Source organism: Danio rerio, chromosome 16, assembly GCF_052040795.2.
Source record: "Danio rerio strain M-AB ecotype USA chromosome 16, GRCz13ab, whole genome shotgun sequence".
Classification (NCBI taxonomy): Eukaryota; Metazoa; Chordata; class Actinopteri; order Cypriniformes; family Danionidae; genus Danio; species Danio rerio.
The window spans coordinates 32,877,166-32,898,203 of NC_141036.1; the positions used below are offsets into that span (position 1 = coordinate 32,877,166).

The window sequence follows — 21,038 nt, forward strand, 5'->3', positions numbered from 1 at the left end:
TTATGTGCTCAAAAAATGGTTAAAAACCATACTGGCACTTTTCTTAGTGAAATGTTATACATGAGTGGAAAAAGCAAAACACGAAAACAGTTTAGCATAAATTACTACAAAAAAAAAAAATGTGTTCCAAAAATTCCAAATATGCATTAACTATGCATACAACAACAATGCAGCCTACAAAACAGCTCATATCCACACCCTTCTTATATACACATTTACATACACATATTTACACATTCAAATACCATAATTAGAAACAAACAAAAAATATATATAAGAAAAAAGTAAAAATAATCAATTTAAACATAATGACAAGATAACAGAAACAATAATACAATAAAAACACGTTTACAAACACACAATTTACATAATATTCATATATGGTTACCAATATATGGTTAGTCTCTCCAGTCCAATACAGTTCAATATTTCTTTTTTCCACAACTCCATGGCTGGAGCATCCATGTGTTTGCAGTATAATGCAATAGCCCTTTTAGCTTAAAGAAAACCAAAATCCAAAAATGTTGTCTTTCCAATAGTATGTTCCATAAGATACAAACCAAGAATACAGAGTGTGGCATTTAAAGGGATCACTCATTCATTCATTCATTCATTCATTCATTCATTCATTCATTCATTCATTCATTCATTCATTCTCTTTTCGCCTCAGACTCTTTATTAATCAGGGGTTGCCACAGCGGAATGAACCGCCAACTTATCCAGCATATATGTTACGCAGTGGATGCCCTTCCAACTCATCAACCCATCACTGGGAAACATCCATACACATTCATTCACATTCGTACACAATGGATAATTTAGCACCCGGAGGAAACCACGCCAACACAGGGTTGCACTTTCCATGCAATTTCCACACAGAAACGCCAACTGACTTAGTCGAGGCTCGAACCAGCAACCTTCTTGCTGTGAGGCAAACGTGCTAACCACTGCACCACCGTGCAGCCCCAACTTATCCACATCCAAACATCCATACACACTCATTCACAAACATACTCACACACTCAACTCAACAAACAATTTTAGCTTACCCAATTCATCTATAGTGCATGTCTTTGGACCTGTGCACCTGGAGGAAACCCACGCCATTTAAAGGAACTATATTATTAAACATGTCTGACATAAATCTTTTTAATTTTAAATTTTACTTAGCAACAAATAATATTTAAAAAAGTTTACAATGCATTAAATCAAATAGAGGATCATATTTTCTTTAATCATAATTTATATTATCATCATGTTTTCCTTTTTGATGTGTTGTAAATCAATACGTTAATACAACAATTTAATTACATGAATTGATTTTTAGTTTCTTTATAGTTTCTTTAAAGTAAGTCATTTAAATGTTTGTATATGTTAAATGTAATTACAGATATGTATTGATTTTGCAAGAACAGGGAGATGTGAGATATATAAGTCTCTTTATGTTTTGTAGGATTTAGTCTTTGCATATATTAAATATAAAAGTATTATGAAAAGACAAAAAATTGCAGAAGGGCATAATATCAAAATTAAATCTTACATTTAAATGGGTTTATAGGCTACCCTGCTCAATATACAAACAAATCTATACATCTTCTTTTGCACGTAATTTAATGTAAGAACTAAGTTTAAACAAGAAAAGAATAAAAAAGAATGAGAAAATAACTAACAGAAAATATATGAAAACTTTGATTTTCTTTGATTTCATTGTTGTGGTTTACAATTGTTAGTCTAAATAAGTTTTATTTTGTTACAGAAAAAAAACGAATAGAACACAAACTTTCATTCATTCGTTCATTCATTCGCTTACTGCACACGTCGAACCCCTGAACTTGTATTTTGAAATGCGCTCATGCAGGAGGCCATGATGGTGGATCCATTGTTATTGTTTTTGACTTCACGTACAGTAAATGGGGCAAAGGTAAATGGAGCGATTCCCTTTCTGGAGTTGAATGCACACATCGAGTTTAGTCAGTAAAGTATCCAAAAGACTCTCGATAGTTTTACCCGAGCAGATTTACGGTTCTCTCAGCTTCTGGATTAACTACTGCAGTCACTTTCTCAGGTCTGTCACTTCGACAATTGTCTATTTGAACATTATGCTTGTTCCTCATTACTTGCATATGTGTTTATGATTAGTTTTGTATTTTTGCATTTGCTTCTATGACAGCTGAACTAATGTATTCAGCGATGTATTCATGCATTCAAATAAAATCATTTAATAATCTGCAATAAAAGTCGCTGCGTCAAGAAAAGTCTCTAGGGGGAGTAAACAAACAGCTTTGACAGACGTGCATTTGTGATATAACAATTATGCTGGCACTGAGTCTTTCTTTCTGTTCGCAGCTGAATCAGTGCAGTAGTCATGGATAATCAGGTCTTTGAGTCAAGCGCAGAACGGACATTTCAGTACCAGAGGAGTCTTCCCCCTTTGCCCGTGCCCGCGCTGCGCGACACCCTCAGCAAATACTTGGATGCAGGTGAGAGGTTACCTCAAACACTCCTGCTGGACATGTTACGCATTTTGACCAGAATTAACTTTTGAGACTGTTTTTGGAGAGTTTTTGCAGTGTTGTTGGTGTATTTTACAAGTTGAGCTTCTGATTGTTAATCAAAGTGCAGACTAGTGTAATAAGTGAATAGTACTTAGTAAACAAATAGTTATTACTGGCATGACTAGAGTTTAGTTTCAGAATTTCTAAAAGATTATATGTAATATCAGTGTAATTAACTGACTGTACAGTATTACTGTAATAGTCGTCATTATTGTAGCCGTTTTTATAAAAATCATTGCAAAAAAATATTATTGTTAAAATAATTATATACAAATTTAAAAAGTATTACTGTTGTTGTTACTATTATTATTATTTTTATTACTAAAATACAAATTATATTAACATTTTAAAATGTACTATTATTATTTTTGTTATAGTGTTTGATGTTTCTATGAAAATGTTATTGAAATATAAGCTGTAAATAGTATTATTATTACTACTGCTAGACAAATGATTATATGGTCTTTAGAATTATTTAAGTTTTTTATTATATTTAATTAAATGAAAGTATTATTTTTGTTGTTATTATGATTGTTACTGCAGTGAAACCTTTTGCATCTGAGGAGGAGTTTGGAGCCACGGTGGCCATTGTTAAGCGCTTTGAGGAGGGCATTGGACAAGAGCTGCACCAGAAGCTTCTTCAGAGAGCCAAGAGCAAACGTAACTGGGTAACAGGACACTGGTGTTTTCCTCAGCTGCATTGAACACATAACTCAAAAAATGACATGTACTGAGCCTTGTGTTTGTTGTTCAGCTAGAGGAATGGTGGCTGGACACAGCGTATCTAGAGGTGCGCATCCCCTCTCAGCTCAATGTGAATTTTGGGGGACCCACAGCTTATCTGGAGCACTGCTGGCCTCTACAAGAAGGGACACAGCTTGAGAGGACCAGTATGGTTTTGTGGCTCACCTTCCAGTACTGGGATCTTATCCGCACGTAAGTGGTTATTTATGAATAAAAAGAAGAAGCAGAAGCAAATAAGTCCCTTTTTAATGATTCTCCAGCAATTGTGAATTGTCAAATCAAAAGTATATTTGATTCAGCAAAAAATTATTTTTATGGTCACATCGCCACCTACTGGTATTACAATGTAATTTACACAATGCTTGATTCAATAGAGTGGAGGAACTATGACGTCAATTTGTATGCAAAAACCCGGAAGTGAGTTAGCATTTTAGCAGTTCCAGTTCCCTCGTCCCAAAGTCAATAGGTTTTTCAATTGGATTTTAGTAAAATTGCTTAAATAAGGTTTTTTGGCTGACACAAACTCAAGACTATTTCATGTTTTATTCTACAACACAAAACACATCAGTTACAGCACACTCTTGATTTTTTAAATTGGTTATGCTTCTTTAAAAAGACTTTTGCTATCAAGTTGTTAAATGGGACTACAGGTGGTGTCTGAGACATTATACGTCATCGAGCTGATCTGGTCTGGAATGCATTTCCAGTTGTCTGTGATTTAAGTATATTCATGAATAGTATTTTATAGTTTGTAGTGTTTTTCTAATTGGGAATTAATATTGTGTGTAGATAATGCCTTCACATGTAAAGACGGTCAAGACAGAATCATTTGTTGATCATTTATTTTAATTAAACGATAATATAAAGATAACTCTTACATGTGCTGTCTGTCTCTTTCCTGCTCCCAGTAATGCAAACGTGTGAATAAATATATAAGAAATACAGACATAAAACTGTTATTTTTAATGTGATCAATAGATTTTTCGTTAGGGTTTTTTCTTTATCTGAACACATTTAACTCCGTCATAACTGCAGTATACACTCCTCCATGAAATGTACAGTATAGTAAATGTGACTTTATGGGCTACTATTCACTCTACTTCGTGACATAAAAATAATATTGAATGTTGTTTTCTATCCGTGATTGAACTTGCGTGCATTTAGACTTCTTCCTCACGCCTCATTTCTGCCGTCTGTTACTAAGGTAAGCAGGCTGTGTGTACGCGAGCAATGCACCTATTTAAAAATGTCTTATGATATTATGTAGGCACAATTTTACATACAGTTTTAAAACTTTTACAACAACCATAAAGCAAAACAAAATGTATTTCCACTTAAAAATGATCCAAACGGTACGTAGGTCTTTGTGTTTTTGCGTACTTGTTTGTAATATATAGCGTGTATTATAATATAATAAACAGAGAGATTAACTCTTTGTCATTGACCATATTTCTAAAAATAAGATGAAAAGTTGTCTGTAGGAGGGTGGTGCTAACGTCATAGGCAAGCACCCCGAAGGCACTGTAGTCTGTTTATAGTTTAATGTTAGCTTTTCAGTTCTTATGTTTGCATTTAAGATCCAAAAGTGCTAAAAGTTGTATTTTCGTGTGAGGATTGTCTGGCTGGACAAAACGTGTAAGTGAAATGAACAGTGTTTGAACACAGAGCTTATTATTCGCAATCTTCGAAAAGCCTATAGGGAAATCCAATAGGGATTTTATCGAGGGAACCAGTTTTATGCTAGCAGCCGATTAGCCTACAAGGTGACATCATAGTTCCTCCACTCTATAGCAAACAAATTATTTACTGTCTGTCGCCATGTGCTGACTTAATGTAAAAGACACAGTTTTAAATGGATTCAGACAAATTTTTTGATTATCACATGTCGCCATCTACTGGCATTACAATGTAATTTATAGAATATTTGATTCAGTAGAAAACAATTTAACAGACAACTGTTGCTTCCTGTTTGCATAATGTAATAGATACAATCTTTATTTGATTCAATGACTAATTTTGTAATGATCGCAATTTATACAATATTTGATTTAATAGCACAAACAACATGTGCTTCAGTAAGAAAGTTTATACCCGTCATGTTGTCATATATATATATATATATATATATATATATATATATATATATATATATATATATATATATGCGCTCATTGACAGATCCTCTGATAGACATGACTTTCAAATGCTCCAGTGTGTATCTGTGTAATCACTTGGTAAAGAACATCGAGGAATGATTATGGTAGCCAATCACAGTGATATATGTTTAGCACATGAACACAAAATGTGAGCACATGAACACAAAACGCTTAAATGTTAATGGAAAATGGATGTTTTTACAATTTCAGTAGCGATTGAAACTGAAATCTGTACTCTTGACATTCTTAATGCCAATAAGTTCAACATTTGACTATCAAATCATTTGTTTTTACTGAATCAGCTATTGTATAAATTGTATTGTATACATTGCTATTGCCAGTAGATGGCAACATCACTTGCACAATGACCAATCAGTTTAATTCAAGAATCAACTCATCAGTGCTCTAGTCTAAATGCAAGCGGGAAATGCTTGTATTTTTACATTTTTACAATTTAAGTTACTATTGGTTTCGAAGTCTGTACTTTTGATATTGCTATCTGGCAAAAAGGGTAACGTAGCATTTTTATTCCTTGACACATTTTGCCACCTACTGCCATAAAAATGCCTAAATGTTACAATATTTGGTTCAGCCACAAAATCATTTCTTTATAGTCAAAAGTTACCACCTACTGGCATAACTTCAAAAAAGTTATTTTCAAAAGATAATTTATACTAATTTAAACGCTACAGTAGACATCAGTGTTTACATTTGAGCTATATATTTGCATGCAGCTCAATAATAAATGTTTTTCAAAAGTGTCTGATTTCTGTTTATTTTCAGTTGTGAATGGCTTGTTTCTGTCTCTGTCAGTGGCGTTTTATTTATTGAAGTAATTTGGTTATTGATTTATGTTTACTGCTATTGATCAGGGAGAGGTTGGCTATTCATAAAGCAGGAACGATACCCTTTGACATGGATCAGTTCCGCATGCTCTTCTGCACCTGCAAAGTTCCTGGCATCACTAAAGACACCATCCTCAACTTCTTTAAAACAGGTCAGGCCCCTTCAGTGTTCATATATACACATTTACTAGCACGCATGCGTGTGGCTTTATTGTCTGTGTTTTGTAGAGAGTGAAGGACCCTGCCCGTCTCATGTGATAGTGATGTGCCGTGGAAGGATTTTCACATTCGATGCCCTCTGTGATGGACGAATCCTCACTCCTCCAGAGCTGCTGAGGTACAGTGCCTAGCATCTGAGCTAGGGCTGCACAATATGTCATTTCAGCATCGATATCGCATTGTGTGCATCTGCAATAGTCACATCGCATGATCTGTAATGTTAAGTCTGCATTAGAGTTTAACAGAGATTTGTGCAGAGTTTCACCATAAGTTTACACTTGCATGTGTTTTTAAGGCCTGTGATACTGTGAGCATTATCATTTGCTTTTACTGAATCAGCTATTGTATAATTTGTATTGTTTACATTGTTATTGTCAACAGATGGAAACATCTCTTGCACAATAACCAATCAGTTTAGTTCAAGAATCAACTCAACAGTGCTTTAAATGCAAGCGGGAAATGCTTGTATTGTTACATTTTACATTTTTTTTTAGTAACTATTAGTTTTGAAGTCAGGACTTTTGATATTGCTATCTGGCAAAAAGGGTAACATATCATATCTCATTGTATGCATCTGAAATAGTCACATCGCAGGACATGCAATGTTGAGTCTGCATTAGAGTTTAACCAGTTAAACTCCTCGGACCCGGTACCGGGTCTGTGATGTCATCGACTTTCGCTTTCAGATTAAAAGGGCTAGCATTGCACCAGACCCCCTTAAATGATTTCGTTTGAAAGTGTAGGAGCTATATTTTACGCACATATTCATCACTTTGGTTTTTATTTTACTGTACAAAAGTTATTTACACTTTAATACACAGTATTTTGGATACTCGAGCTGGGTATAGAACATTGGTTCATTTTTATATTTTTCATATGGTTCATTAATGACACATGTACAAGTTATAGCTCAAATGAAAGCTCTTGCTGGTGCTCATACGGTTCTAGCATTCTTTTTACTGAATTATATCCACATATCAAACTGTTGTCGGATGAATAGCTGTGTTTCCATGGCACAGAAGTGAAAACAATACATTTATGATCAATAAGCAGCCCCAGATAGCAAAGACAGCTGTCATCTCTTACCTTATGCTGTGCCCTTCAGGGCTATTCTCCACTGTTTTTGAGGTGATGTGCATAAGCAATCTTTTTATATGTCTGACGTGGTCCAAACATAGTGAATTATGTTTGATCAAACAAAAGAATAGTGAAATATAAAAACAATGATTGATCCATGTGGCTTGTATAGCACCTCTCATCAGTTGGAATACAATAACTTTTGCATAGAATATGGTAGAGACATTTTTCTATTTTCCTATGATTACAGACATGTGCAGCAACCACCAAAATCAATTACAGCAACTTAGACCACACAGTACCTAAAAGGTATACTTTCAAATTTGAGTTTATAAAAATAATTTAAAAAATATTTTTTTAGGTGTTTATTATAACACAGACAACATATACAGATATTTAAAACACTTTCAATAGTGTTTTTATAAAAATGAAAAGGGTTTTCTTTAAAATTATACTAATTTTTTGCATTTACATCTCTGCATGTGGATTTGGAAAGCTTTTAAATTTGAGTAGGCAAAATCCAGGCGGAAATCCCAAAATAGCACTAGAGTTTAACTGGTTAACTGAGATTTGTGCAGAGTTTAACCATGAGTTTACACTTGCACGTGTTTTTAAGGCCTGTGACACTGTGAGCAATTAAAGACTATTTTAATCATTTGTGCACAACAAGTCATTATGTTTGGTGGTTCAACAAAGTTTAACTTGATTTAATTATCTATATGATGGAGACTCTAAAGTGTTATTTTACATCTGATTATTCAATTTCTGTACCTGAGCACTGTTTAACTGGCTAGAAAACCATTAAACACTGTTTATTTCTCTTTTATTTAAGCTCTGTTGTATTTATCTATGCTTGTAATTTGTTTATTATAATTCATGCATAATTCACTCTCCTACAGAATCATTGAATCAATAGAAATTAATTTGTTCTTTCCATATACAGCTTTTCAAGGCATCTGGTGTAAATGTGTTCATATCGCAATATATCCAGTATTGCAAATAAACAAAATATCGCAATATCAGATTTGTCCATTATCATGAAGCCCTAGTCCAGCATTTCAGTGATTCAGCAGGTTGGTTTTTTTGACAATATCTGTAAAAAGCTCAGAATATATAAGTCATGGGCCTTGTGTGTTTTAGGCAGCTGACGTACATTAAAAACTGCTGTGATGGAGAGCCGGAGGGGGATGGAGTGAGTGCGCTCACCACTGAGGAAAGAACACGCTGGGCAAAGGTGAGAGCCACACCCGTTACAGCAACACAACCAATCACAGTCAAGCATGCAAAAGAACTCTACCTGACATTTTACAAGCAGGTGCAATAATTAAAAACTTGCTCAACGGGACCCTGAAAGGATATTTCACCCAAAAATGGAAATGTACTAACCCTTAAGTAGTTCCAAACCTTTTTGCCAATAATATACATAGAATTTGATAATAGTTTTTCCCAGGGATGGGTTGCGGCTGGAAGGGCATACGCTGAGTAAAAACTTGCTGGATAAGTTGGCGGTTCATTCAGCTGTGGCAACCCCGGATTAATAAAGGGACTAAGCCGACAAGAAAATGAATGAATGATGATAGTTTCCAACATTCTGCAGTATATCTTTCTTAAAATCGAAAGATGATGTAATTTCAAAGAAATTCTAAATCAAGATTTGTTTTTAATTTGTTTTGGCACTTTTTGGGGGAGTTTCTTTTGGCTCCTTTGAACTACTGTTGGTCTTCAGTGATTACACAATCAGTCTGTGGGTTCTGGAAGTCCACCTTCCTTCATGTGCGATTTCTTCTGTTTTTGTTAAGTTGACACACATAGTACATACTATGGATCAATTGCAAGTTGTGCAGACTGCAGCGGCGAGGCTTTTAACCAACATCAGTAGGAGGTCACAGATTACTCTTGTGCTTAAGGCACTTTACTGGCTTCCTATTAATTTAAGAGTAAATTTTAAGATTCTGGTGGACATGTGGAGTTCTGCATGGTCAAGCACCCCTGTATATTCAAGATCTTGTACGCAGTCACTTATGTAGCCGGTCTATGAGGTCTTCTTGCAAAGACCTTTTAACCATTCCCAGAACTCGTCTTAAGACTAAAGGTGACCGTACCTTCTGGAACTCTCTCCCTATAGCACTGAGAACTCTGGGATCAGTTGAACTTTTTAAAAAGCATTTAGAGACACATCTTATTGGTCAAGCTTTAAATTAACAGTATTAGTGTTTCTGTATTTGGATTTTTAACTTGTTTTAATATGTTTTGCATGTTTTTTTATTGTTATGTGTCCTTTTACTTGTTTTCTCTTAATGTAAAGCACTTTGTGACTCAATGTCTGGAAAAGGTGCTATATAAATAAACCTTTACCTACTTACTTACATACTATTGCCATGACAAACTGTTTACAAAACTATTCTTCTCTCACAGCTGTCATTGGTGTTTGTGTTCAGGCTGAAAAAAATAGAGCTTCTTTATTTTGGTCTCTTGTCAAGACAAGATCTAAAGCAGATCTAAAATGGTGGGGATTAAATCAAAGGAAGGTTGTATAACTCTTATTTTTATTTACGATCTTACTTTTTTTTAGATTTCACTCTAGAGAATCTGAAATCATGTAACGTTACCTCGCTCAAGACACGTGTTAGGGCTTCCACCACCATAATACACCTAAAACACTTATTGTCGTAAAACTTGTCAGTGGCAGGGAAGCGTTTTCTCTGGTTAACTGCAGGGAAAGAGTCAAACGAAAACATTTATCGATTTTACGCACATCATAAAATTCCATTGCTCTGTTTGTTAGATGTTTGTTCCAACTTTCTTTTGCAGTCTGAAGCTCATCAAACGCACAAAACGGCCAATTTGCACCACAGGATGTCTTATCGCATCTTTGCATTGACTTCACATGTAAATCACTTGCACTTCATGCGTGTCTGCTTACTGCTCAGGCTGCAAAACATGTCCCTCCGCTCTAATGTAATGTAAGCGCAAGTGAGATGTCATTTTTCGAAAGACACTCACATTCATCACGTGAGCTTTGTATGCATCGTCTATAAGTTATGTAAAACTATTAATTGCAAACTTAAATAAATATTATTAGACTATATGGTTTGGAATCGGATGTTTTCTGAGATCAATAAAATGTTTTGCGATTATTTTGCGTTTGGGTTTCAATGATCTCGGAATTGCGAAGAACTAGGGGGTCTGTTTAGGGTTTCAAAGAGTCTTGCAAACCTGTTTGAAAACAGTATAATATTGCTCAGCCTTTTTAAACTTCCCCTTGCCCTAAAATAAGGAACTCCGCTCATTCACTGGCTCTTCTCTCTGCTCGCACGAAACTTTTTGGTTTGGGTGGGACTTGGTTTACTTGTTATCTGTAAAGTTATTGGTTACCTCCCCTTTCCGGAAGTTAGCTAGGACTGGACGCAGGTTATGATGATCCACATTTGATCTGTATGGAAAACTGTGTAGTGCTGTCCTTTTAGTGGTCAACAGCAGAGAAAAACTCAAAGATGTTTGTATCAAATGGAGGAGCAGAATTGATATTTTTGAGTAAATCATCCATATAATATAGCTAAAGTATAATGTAGGCTTATTATAATGACATTTTTCACCTCTCTTGTCTCTTCAGGCTCGGGAATATCTGATCTCCATTGATCCTGTGAATAAGACCATACTGGAGACCATTCAGAGTGCTTTATTTGTGGTCGGCCTGGATGATGCCAAACCTTATGCCACACCAGACAACTACACACAGGTTTAACACCATTCATTCCAGTTGCATGATATTAAGTTTCTTAATCTGATTCCCTTCATGACAATCACTCTCTCTTGTTGTAGTTGACTGATCTGGCGTTGACTGGTGACCCCACAAACCGCTGGGGAGACAAATCTTACAACCTCGTTTGCTACTCAAATGGGATCTTCAGCTCCAACTGTGATGTAAAAGCTGTCATTGATTATTGCATCGTTATTATAATACATTTATATTTTATATCCACTTCTACTTTCAAGTGTAGTGCAATTTAATTAAAAATGTATGTTTTACTCTGAAAAAACACTTTAATTAGAATAAAAAGTGATAGGGCTGTTCTTTACATTAGTACAGAAGTTTGTGTTTCAAATACATATTTTTTAACGTTTCTGTTTATAAAAGAATCGCTCCCACTTTATATTAAGTGGCCTTAACTAATACGTACTTACACAGGAATTAATAGTTGTTACAATGTACTTATTGTAAAATACATGTATTTGCTGTGTACCTATGCTTGATTAAATACATGTATGTAGTTACATCTGTAATTAACTTTTGTAATTACATTTGTAAATACACTGTTGAGCATCCCTTACACCTTAACCCACCCTTAAACATACCCATGCCACCAAACCTGTCCATAACCCAACCCCTATCCCAACTCAAGAGCACCACAAGTGTTCTCAAATACATTATAATTAGAGTAAGTACATTGTATTTTTTTTTTTTGATGTAAGTACATAGTAGTTGATGATGCGCATACCATGGACGGCGAGGATCACAAACAAAACAATCCTGCAGCGTGTCAAACAAAATGTATCTCTAGAGGGCAAATTCACCAAGCAACGGCTCTCGTTTTTTGGTCATATCATGCGAGCCAACTCCATGGAAACAGCTTTAATGCTCAGTGCAGTCAGTGGATCAAGAAGAAGAGGGCGTCAGAGAACACGATGGCTGGACACAATCAAGACGGACTTGAACTTGAACATTGAACAACTGAAAGAAGCAGTCAGAAATAGGAAAGCTTGGCAAATCATGGTCCTTAAAGTGGCTGAAAGTTGTTGTCGACTGATTGGCTAATCATCATCATCATCATCACATAGTAGTTAAGGACACTTAATATAAAGTGGGACCAAACAATCCTGATTACAAGATCTACAAAAATATCACAACTTATTAAATGTCTTATTCACAAATGTCTTACAATTGTCTTGTGTGACAACTTTATCAAAACTTATTTGTTCAACATTAAAGATATGAAATAAATGTAAGCAGTTGAAATATAGAAATAATAAAAATATAAATTAGATTTAAAATGCATTTTACATAACTGATTTATTATACTTTACTTTATTTTACACTATTACTGTGTTTTTAAGTAAATGGTGAGGGTCAAAATATATATATATTTTTTTGGTAAATTTGTTCAGAAAACACTTCAAGGTTATGTTCTTGTCAGAATGAAGCTCTAATGTTACAAGTTCTCAAATTATTGCTATCTCTTCGTGAAATGAATATATATATATATATATATATATATATATATATATATATATATATATATATATATATATATATATATATATATATATATATAAAACTTGATGATAATGGCAGTTTTATTCCATGATTGTGTTTGTTTTAAAGCATGCGCCATATGATGCCATGGTTTTGGTGTCGAATGGATACTACGTAGATCAGAAACTGAAGGCCTGTGGTGGAGTGTGGAAGGTAAGAGTGCTTGTATTTATGTTTGTCCTAGTTATTTTACATGCTTGAGTGTGTATGGTGTAATTATTGTTTGACTTGTAGGGTTCGGAGGTTGTGCGAGAGATGCCTGTGCCGGAGGAGCTGATATTCACTGTAGATGAGCGAGTGAGGAGAGACATCGCTCTGGCTAAAGAACAGTACAGCAAAAGTGTAAGTAGCACACACACACAGACAGTTGCATCAAAGTATGAACTATCTATTGACGTGCACATGGAAAAGTCCAAAAATCCATTAAATTCTTTAAATCTATTTAAAGGGGTCTAAAAAGGGGTCTTTAATTTTCGAACTATATGTGTTCCAGCATCAGCTCTTTTTTCACTGTGAGAGACTTAAATGTCTGCTAAAAAAATATATTTAAAAAATTAAAAAATAAAAGGGATTGTTTTTTGGTTAATCATCATGAGCGATTTATCTCAGCGCTCTGTATTTTCAGTGTCAGGACCTGCAGGTTGTCAGCTACGCCTTCACCTCGTTTGGAAAGACTGCCATTAAGAAGAGAAAGCTTCACCCTGACACGTTTGTCCAGCTGGCTCTACAGTTAGCATACTACAGACAACACGGACAGTAAGTGTGTTCAATCACTGCCAAATATAATAAACAGAATAATCCTGCTCAGTCTGAGTCTGGCATCTCAACGATTTTTAATGCTGTAATGCTAAGTCATATTTAGCTGAGTGTGTTTTTGTGTTTGTACATCAGCCTGATTAGTACAGATTTTTCCACTTAGGCTTGTCATGGATCAACAAATATGATCTTAAATATATAAAATATTAAAAGTTCAATTTAAAGAACAACTAAATTGCTTTTATTCTTACTGTATCCTAATATGCCTTTTCAATCAATAATACTTGGGACTCCTTACATGTGTTTTTTTTTTTTTAATTTATTTTATTTTAACAGGGTCAATGCTCATTAATCAACAGTAAAACTGTAAATAAGCCAGAGTTAGCCACAAGGGCAAATTTTCATCTGTTGCCCCCTGCCAGATTTTAAAAGGCAACCTAAAATAAAAAACACAACATCACACATACAAAACAGTAAAACTCCATATGACAAAAGGATAAAAAACATGTAATAAGAATTTATTTAAATGTTAGACAGAAGTATTACACATGATTACAAACTTGATTTGCTTTTAGCCACTTCTTTAACTTGTATTTAAAAGTAGAATAATTTGTAACACCCCTTAAATCAATCAGAAGTGTGTTCCAAAAATGACTGGCTCTAACTGAGAAGACTGATCGTGCTAAAGTTGTACGTCTAAACTGCACAGCACAGTCTCCCCTGGTAACAAGTGGTTTTGCAGTGGACGTACTTATAACCTCAGCTCTCATGCTGTTAAAAAGCAACAATTGCAGTATCAACTTAGACAGTAGATATTCTATTACTCATTCATTCATTTTCCTTTGGCTTAGTTCCTTATTTATCAGAGATCCCACAGCGGAATGAACCACCAACTATTCCAGCATATGCCTTATTACATTATTATGATATGATATTATAAGCCATAACTGGCATCTCTCTGTTCTTAGGCCGGGCTGTTGTTACGAAACAGCCACCACTCGCCGCTTCTTCCACGGCCGCACAGAAACCATGAGGCCCTGCACCGTGGAGGCTCAGCACTGGTGCAGAACCATGATGAACCCTGCGGCTACTGTGAGTGTCCAGTGAATGATGTGAATTCAGCTCAACATCATCGTGTTATTCTTCATCCATATGACCCATTTACTTCCACATGCTCAATCTGTATACATAGGTTTGCTCTGGTACATTTTACTTTATTTGCAGAAACTACAAGGTACAATAATAATATTCATTAATGTTCATTTATGATTTACAATTTAGTGATATTTGCTCAATTTCTACCTAATTAAAAAAATCTAATAAAAAAAACATTTTAATTATGTAAAGAAAAGTGTCATTTTGAAAACTCTTTGTTTTTTAATCACGCTGTCAGAATTTGATTTATTCGTATATCCAGGTTTTTTTAAGACTGTAAAGACTTTAAGACATTTTTATGTCATTTTCATTATAATATTTGATTATTAATTGTAGTATTCTAATTAGAATATTTAAAAGAATGTTTTATAGTTTTATGGTTGTTTGAAAATGTGTGTGTAAAACAATAAGATTAGAGCATTACAGCCAGGTTTTCAAACTTTTTTGCAATTTCTAATTTCTAATATTTTTTATTTCATAAGTGGACAATTTATTTTTAAAACAGAAAAAATATTTTCATTGAAACATACGTATGATTATTAATTTTTTTTCTATTATTTATTTAACTTAATAATCACACATTTGGATACTTATATTCAAGGGTTTTCCATATGTTTTATTTAACTTAAATAACGTTAACTAACTTTTTAGATGATATCCTTAATGGTTGGTTGATGACGGTTACCTTAGTTTATTTTTACATGTGCTTTCTTTTATTTTAGTCATTGTAACAATTTGAGGTGCCCTTGGAAGTTTGCTGATTAATTAAAACCACTGATTTAGACATGTTTTTTTTTTGTTGTTGTAATGGTTAGACATTTGGTTCGAATGTCACTTACCTGCTCTATTATGGTTTGTTCAGGCTGTAGTTTTAAATTTAATCTGAGAAAAAAATTTCCCGCCTTATTATGCAAACTCTGTCACCATCTTGTGGCAGATCTTCAACCGTAAGCACGCTGAAATTCTTATCTCCGAAATTGTGCAAACATGTTTTCAAATATGCACTATTCTTCTAAATAAACTGCATAGTTTCAATATAAACAACTAATTACTGCCTAAAAAATCCTTAAAAGTACATTATGTTGTCCAACACCTGCAATATTTGTCAAACTGTAGTGAGTTGTTTAATTTATGTTTAACACGGAGAAGATTTTTTCAACACATTTCTAAACATAATAATTTTAATAACTCATTTCTATTAACTGACTTATTTTATCTTTGCCATGATGACAGTAAATAATATTTGACTAGATATTTTCCAAGACACTTCTATACAGTTTAAAGTGACATTTAAAGGCTTAACTAGGTTAATTAGGTTAACTAGGCAGGTTAGGGTAATTAGGCAAGTTATTGTGTAATGATGGTTTGTTCTGTAGATTATCGGAAAAATAATAAAGCTTAAAGGGGCTAATAATTTTGACCTTACATTTTTTTTTTAATTAAAAATTGCTTTTATTCTAGCCAAAATAAAACAAATAAGACTTTCTCCAGAAGAAAAAAATATTATCAGACATACTGTGAAAATTACCTTGCTCTGTTAAACATCATTTAAGAATTTTTTTTTTAAAGAGGGTTTAATAATTCAGATTTCAACTGTGTGTGTGTATGTATGTGTGTGTGTGTGTATATATATATATATATATATATATATATATATATATATATATATATATATATATATACAAATTTTTTTCATTCATTTTCTTTTTCAGTTTAGTTCCTTTATTAATCCGGGGTCGCCACAGCGGAATAAACTGCCAACTTATCCAGCACTTTTTTACGCGCTGGATATATACTGATGTAAAAAAAACATAAACACATTTTTACATTAATTTATTTATTTTTTACAGACTGAAGAGAAAAGACACACTTTACATGCAGCCGTCAACAAACACAACAAGTTGATGGCAGAGGCTCAGGATGGGAAAGGTTTGTTTGCATCAGACTGATGATGTTTACATTGTGTGTGTGTTTGTGTGTATGTGTGTGTGTGTGATGATGATCATTTCCAGCACAACAGATGTTTGAATGATGTTTGCTGGTTTCAGGCATTGACAGGCACCTGCTGGGTTTGTATCTGATTGCTAAAGAGAACAGCATTCCTGTGCCGGAGCTCTATGCGGATCCGCTCTATACTAAGAGGTGACTGTCCTGCTTCATGTCTAGTGGACTGATCTGTGTGTGATGCTGTATGAGGCCAGTCTAATGCAACAATCTCTCTGTGTTTGCAGTGGCGGAGGGGGTAATTTTGTGCTTTCCACTAGTCTGGTGGGCTACACTACTGTTCTGGGAGCAGTTGCACCAATGGTCCCCCATGGATATGGATTTTTCTACCGCATTCGTGATGACAGGTTGGTCCATTGCAATTTTAAATTTACATGATTCAGTATTTCTGTTTAATAAAAGATGGTAGGGGTGACACAGTGGCTCTGTGGTTAGCACTGTCGCCTTACAGCAAGAAAGTCACTGGTTTGGGGCTCGGCTGGGTCAGTTGGCATTTCTGTGTGGAGTTTGCATGTTCTTCCCTTGTTCATGTGGGTTTCCTCCGGGTGCTCCAGTTTCCCTCACAGTCCAAAGACATGCTATAGGTCAATCCAATGAACTAAATTGGCCATAGTGTATGAGTGTAAATGTGAGTGTATGGGTTTTTCCCAGTACTGGATTGTGGCTGGAAGGGCATCCGCTGCATAAAACAGATGCTGGAATAATTAGCGGTTCATTTCGATATTTTAATGATATATTTATTTGACATATTGTTCGTTAATTATATTTTATAAATATGTTATTAATAATCATGATTATGTTAGAATTTAATTCATTTCATACATTATATTTGTACAACATTTTAATATTAATTCATATATCATATACATTTTTATGTATTTGTTTTTGCTTTTTATTTTTTACGTTTACTTTTTGTTTGTATTTAATGTTATTTACATTTGAGATGTTTTATTACATTTGATAACATCATATATACATTTTATTTTAGATATTAAGTAATAATTTATAGTAATGCTATAATTAATTATAAATGTTTTAATTAATTGAACTGTAATTTATTTCTGTATCATATATTTTTACAAAACTTTAATATTAATTTAATATTATATACATGTTTTATATATTTTGTTTTGCTTTTTATTTCTGTTATATATTATAATTGTATGTTCTATAGATCATGTATTCCACAGTTTTACAGTAAATGCATTTTTGTTAAGCTCAATATGTAACCTTTTTTGTCTTATATTTCAGGATTCTGTTTTTTCTGACTTAAAATGAGCTGACTCAACACAACTCTTAAAGGTTTTTTTAGAGAGTTTTATGTTTGATCCACTTAAATTTATAAAAAAAAAAATAATAATTTTTTAAAAATTTATTTAAAAAAATGAAGTTAACTTTTTGATTTGTGTTGGGGCCAGGCATGGGTCAGTATGTTTTTGATGGAATGATAACCTTGGATAAAAATATCACAGTTTCACGGTGTGTGATAACTGCTCTAAAATATATTCATTTTTTTGAATGTCTGGGTAAAAAACAACTATTTTTCTCTATTAGACACAATATATATATATATTATTTTAAAAGACATTTAAAATATTTCAGAACAGTAAACATTCATTTTCTTTTAAGCTTAGTCCCTTTATTAATCTGGGGTCGCCACAGCGAAATGAACTGCCAACTTATCCAGCAAGTTTTATACAGCGGATGCCCTTCCAGCCGCAACCCATCTCTGGGAAACATCCACACGTACACACACACACACTCATACACTACGGACAATTTATCCTACCCAATTCACCTGTACCGCATGTCTTTGGACTGTGGGGGAAATCGGAGCACCCAGAGGAAACCCACGCGAACGCAGGGAGAACATGCAAACTCCACACAGAAACGCCAACTGAGCCGAGGATCGACCCAGCGACCTTTTTGCTGTGAGGCGAACGTGCTACCACTGCGCCAATGCGTCGCCTATACTGTTGTCCTAAACAACTAAAATAAAAACACAAATAAAATATCTTGCACATATCTTAGAAATGGTATAGCAAAAACCACGACTTTTCCAAACCGCGGTATACCTTAAAAACGATCATCGTCCCATACATAAAGGAATTGTGCGGCAGCCAGCATTTTTTACAGTGTCATTATGATTTCAATTCAATTTCTTATGCTTCTCTTCTTGTAGAATTGTTGCATCCTGCACTGCTTGGAAGTCCAATCCTGAGACAGATGCTGAAACCTTGTTTCAAAACCTCGCCACTTCATTACATGAAATGATGCACATCACCACCCAGTCCCAACTGTAAAGCAGAGCATTCTGGGAAAACAGTCAAAACCCAGTGGTTTAGTTCTGCTGTTGGACAGACGTAAAGTCTCAGACACAGGCATCCCTGCAGACCAACATGACATCCTCACAGCTTCACTCATGTGCACAATTCAAATAGGAGATACTCAATAATTGTAGAGAAATACTGTAGTTCACCAAAAATGTTGTGTTGACTTCTCCTCAAGAGGTTCCAAACATTTTGTGTTTAGCACAAAAGAATATATTTTAAGTAATGAGGAAAATTAGCAGCTGTCGAGTTTCATATTAGAAAATATTATGGTTATCAATGGTTTCCGGTTTCCAGCATCCTTCAATCTATTTTCTTTTGTGTTTAACAGAACAGAGAAACTCAGTCAGTGTTGTCAATAATTACAGAGTTTTAAAGCTTAAGTGAACTATCCCTTTAAATGAACAGACATTACAATTCTGCCATTTTCTAAAATGGAAGTCAATGGTTACCATTTTACATTCTTCAGAATATCTTATTTTGTGTTAATCTAAAAAAACAACAAGTAAAGGGTGAGTAACAAATAACAGAATTTTCAATTCTGATGGAGCTGTCCCTTTAAGATGCTTTGCAGGTGCTTTGAAACGGTCATGTGCCTTCAGTTCATCGTCTCTTAATCACTTCAGTCAGGAAATCCACTGTGACTTCTAACCTCCATTTTCTACTACATTAACAGTATTGTTTTCTGTGATAGTGTCCACTACCACAGGATTCTCAGGCCTAGTGAGTCCACTAGAAACATTAACACAAAACAGACTGATCATAAGATGACCTTTAGTGACTGATGGGTGGTAAATCAGCTCTGATGTGTGTAAACTGTACTGATTTTACAGTTTTAATGCAGAGATCAATGCAACATATAATTAGTTTATTTTCTTAGTTAGAAGATGTAAAGGCTTTACACGTTCGAGCCTACTGTGTGTGTTTTGCATCAATATGATATAAATGAATGGTTTTATGTTGTGTGGATGTACATGATTAAATCATGTGTTTGATAGGTGTACATGTAATTTGCACTGCTTTCCTTGTTCATGGGAAATTTGAATGCTTCATTGTTAGAGTTTTTTTGCAATCATTCCACTTTGAATAGCAAATGTTGTTAAGCACGCATGTAAATTTGAATGTGAATTGCTCAGAGGTTTACAGAGAACACAGGTGGGCTGGAGACTGGCGTCTCTTGAATATGTATTGATTGTAAACATTTTACAGTAGCAAACTGAAGTTATTTCAGATCTCAAATCTAATAAAGTTATTTTGTGGAAAGCACAAACAGTTTGCTGGAGAGTTATTGACTCCAGCAGTGAACTTTGGTTTATATTTGTTTACGTTACGTTTACGTTACTTGGAAAAATATTTTCAGTTTTAATAGTAAGGACAATTCATTATTATTATTATCTAAAATTGTTTAAACAGAGTTTGGCATGTGGCTAAAAATGATTTATATATATATATATATATATATATATATATATATATATATATATATATATATATATATATATATATATAATTTTACATAAATACACACACACACACACACACACACACACAGTTTTACATTATTTTTAAAGAAAATCATTCTGTTCATCCTAATAATACATAAAATGTAAAAAAAAAAAAAAAAAAAAAAGATATTGTCAAATTTTTAATAAAAATTAAATAACTGCTTTCTTATTGTATGTAGTTTCGAATGAAATGATTACCCAGTCATTATTGCTTATATACCATAAACAATAATAATATTAAAGTGATTTCTGAAGGATCATGTGACTGAGGACTGGAGTACTGAAGCTGAAAATTCCTCTTTAAAATCACTAGAATAAATGATTAAATGAAATAATAAACTTCTCTTGAAGTTATTTTATAGTGCAAGAACATTTCAC

The 21,038-nt window shown here is 34.0% G+C and overlaps 1 protein-coding gene across 2 annotated transcripts; it reads left to right on the top strand.

The window, feature by feature from the left end:
* Nucleotides 1–1,856: 1,856 nt before the first annotated feature.
* crot (carnitine O-octanoyltransferase) lies at nucleotides 1,857–20,421 on the top strand. Of its 2 annotated transcripts, NM_001018151.1 has the most exon segments (17): nucleotides 1,916–2,065; nucleotides 2,347–2,480; nucleotides 3,099–3,223; nucleotides 3,310–3,491; nucleotides 6,328–6,452; nucleotides 6,529–6,637; nucleotides 8,737–8,830; nucleotides 11,210–11,335; nucleotides 11,419–11,520; nucleotides 12,980–13,063; nucleotides 13,145–13,252; nucleotides 13,536–13,666; nucleotides 14,635–14,758; nucleotides 16,672–16,750; nucleotides 16,870–16,963; nucleotides 17,053–17,172; nucleotides 19,008–20,421. In NM_001018151.1, coding segments are annotated over 16 exon segments (1,839 nt in total). In that variant the 5' UTR covers nucleotides 1,916–2,065; nucleotides 2,347–2,365; the 3' UTR covers nucleotides 19,129–20,421.
* Nucleotides 20,422–21,038: the final 617 nt, after the last annotated feature.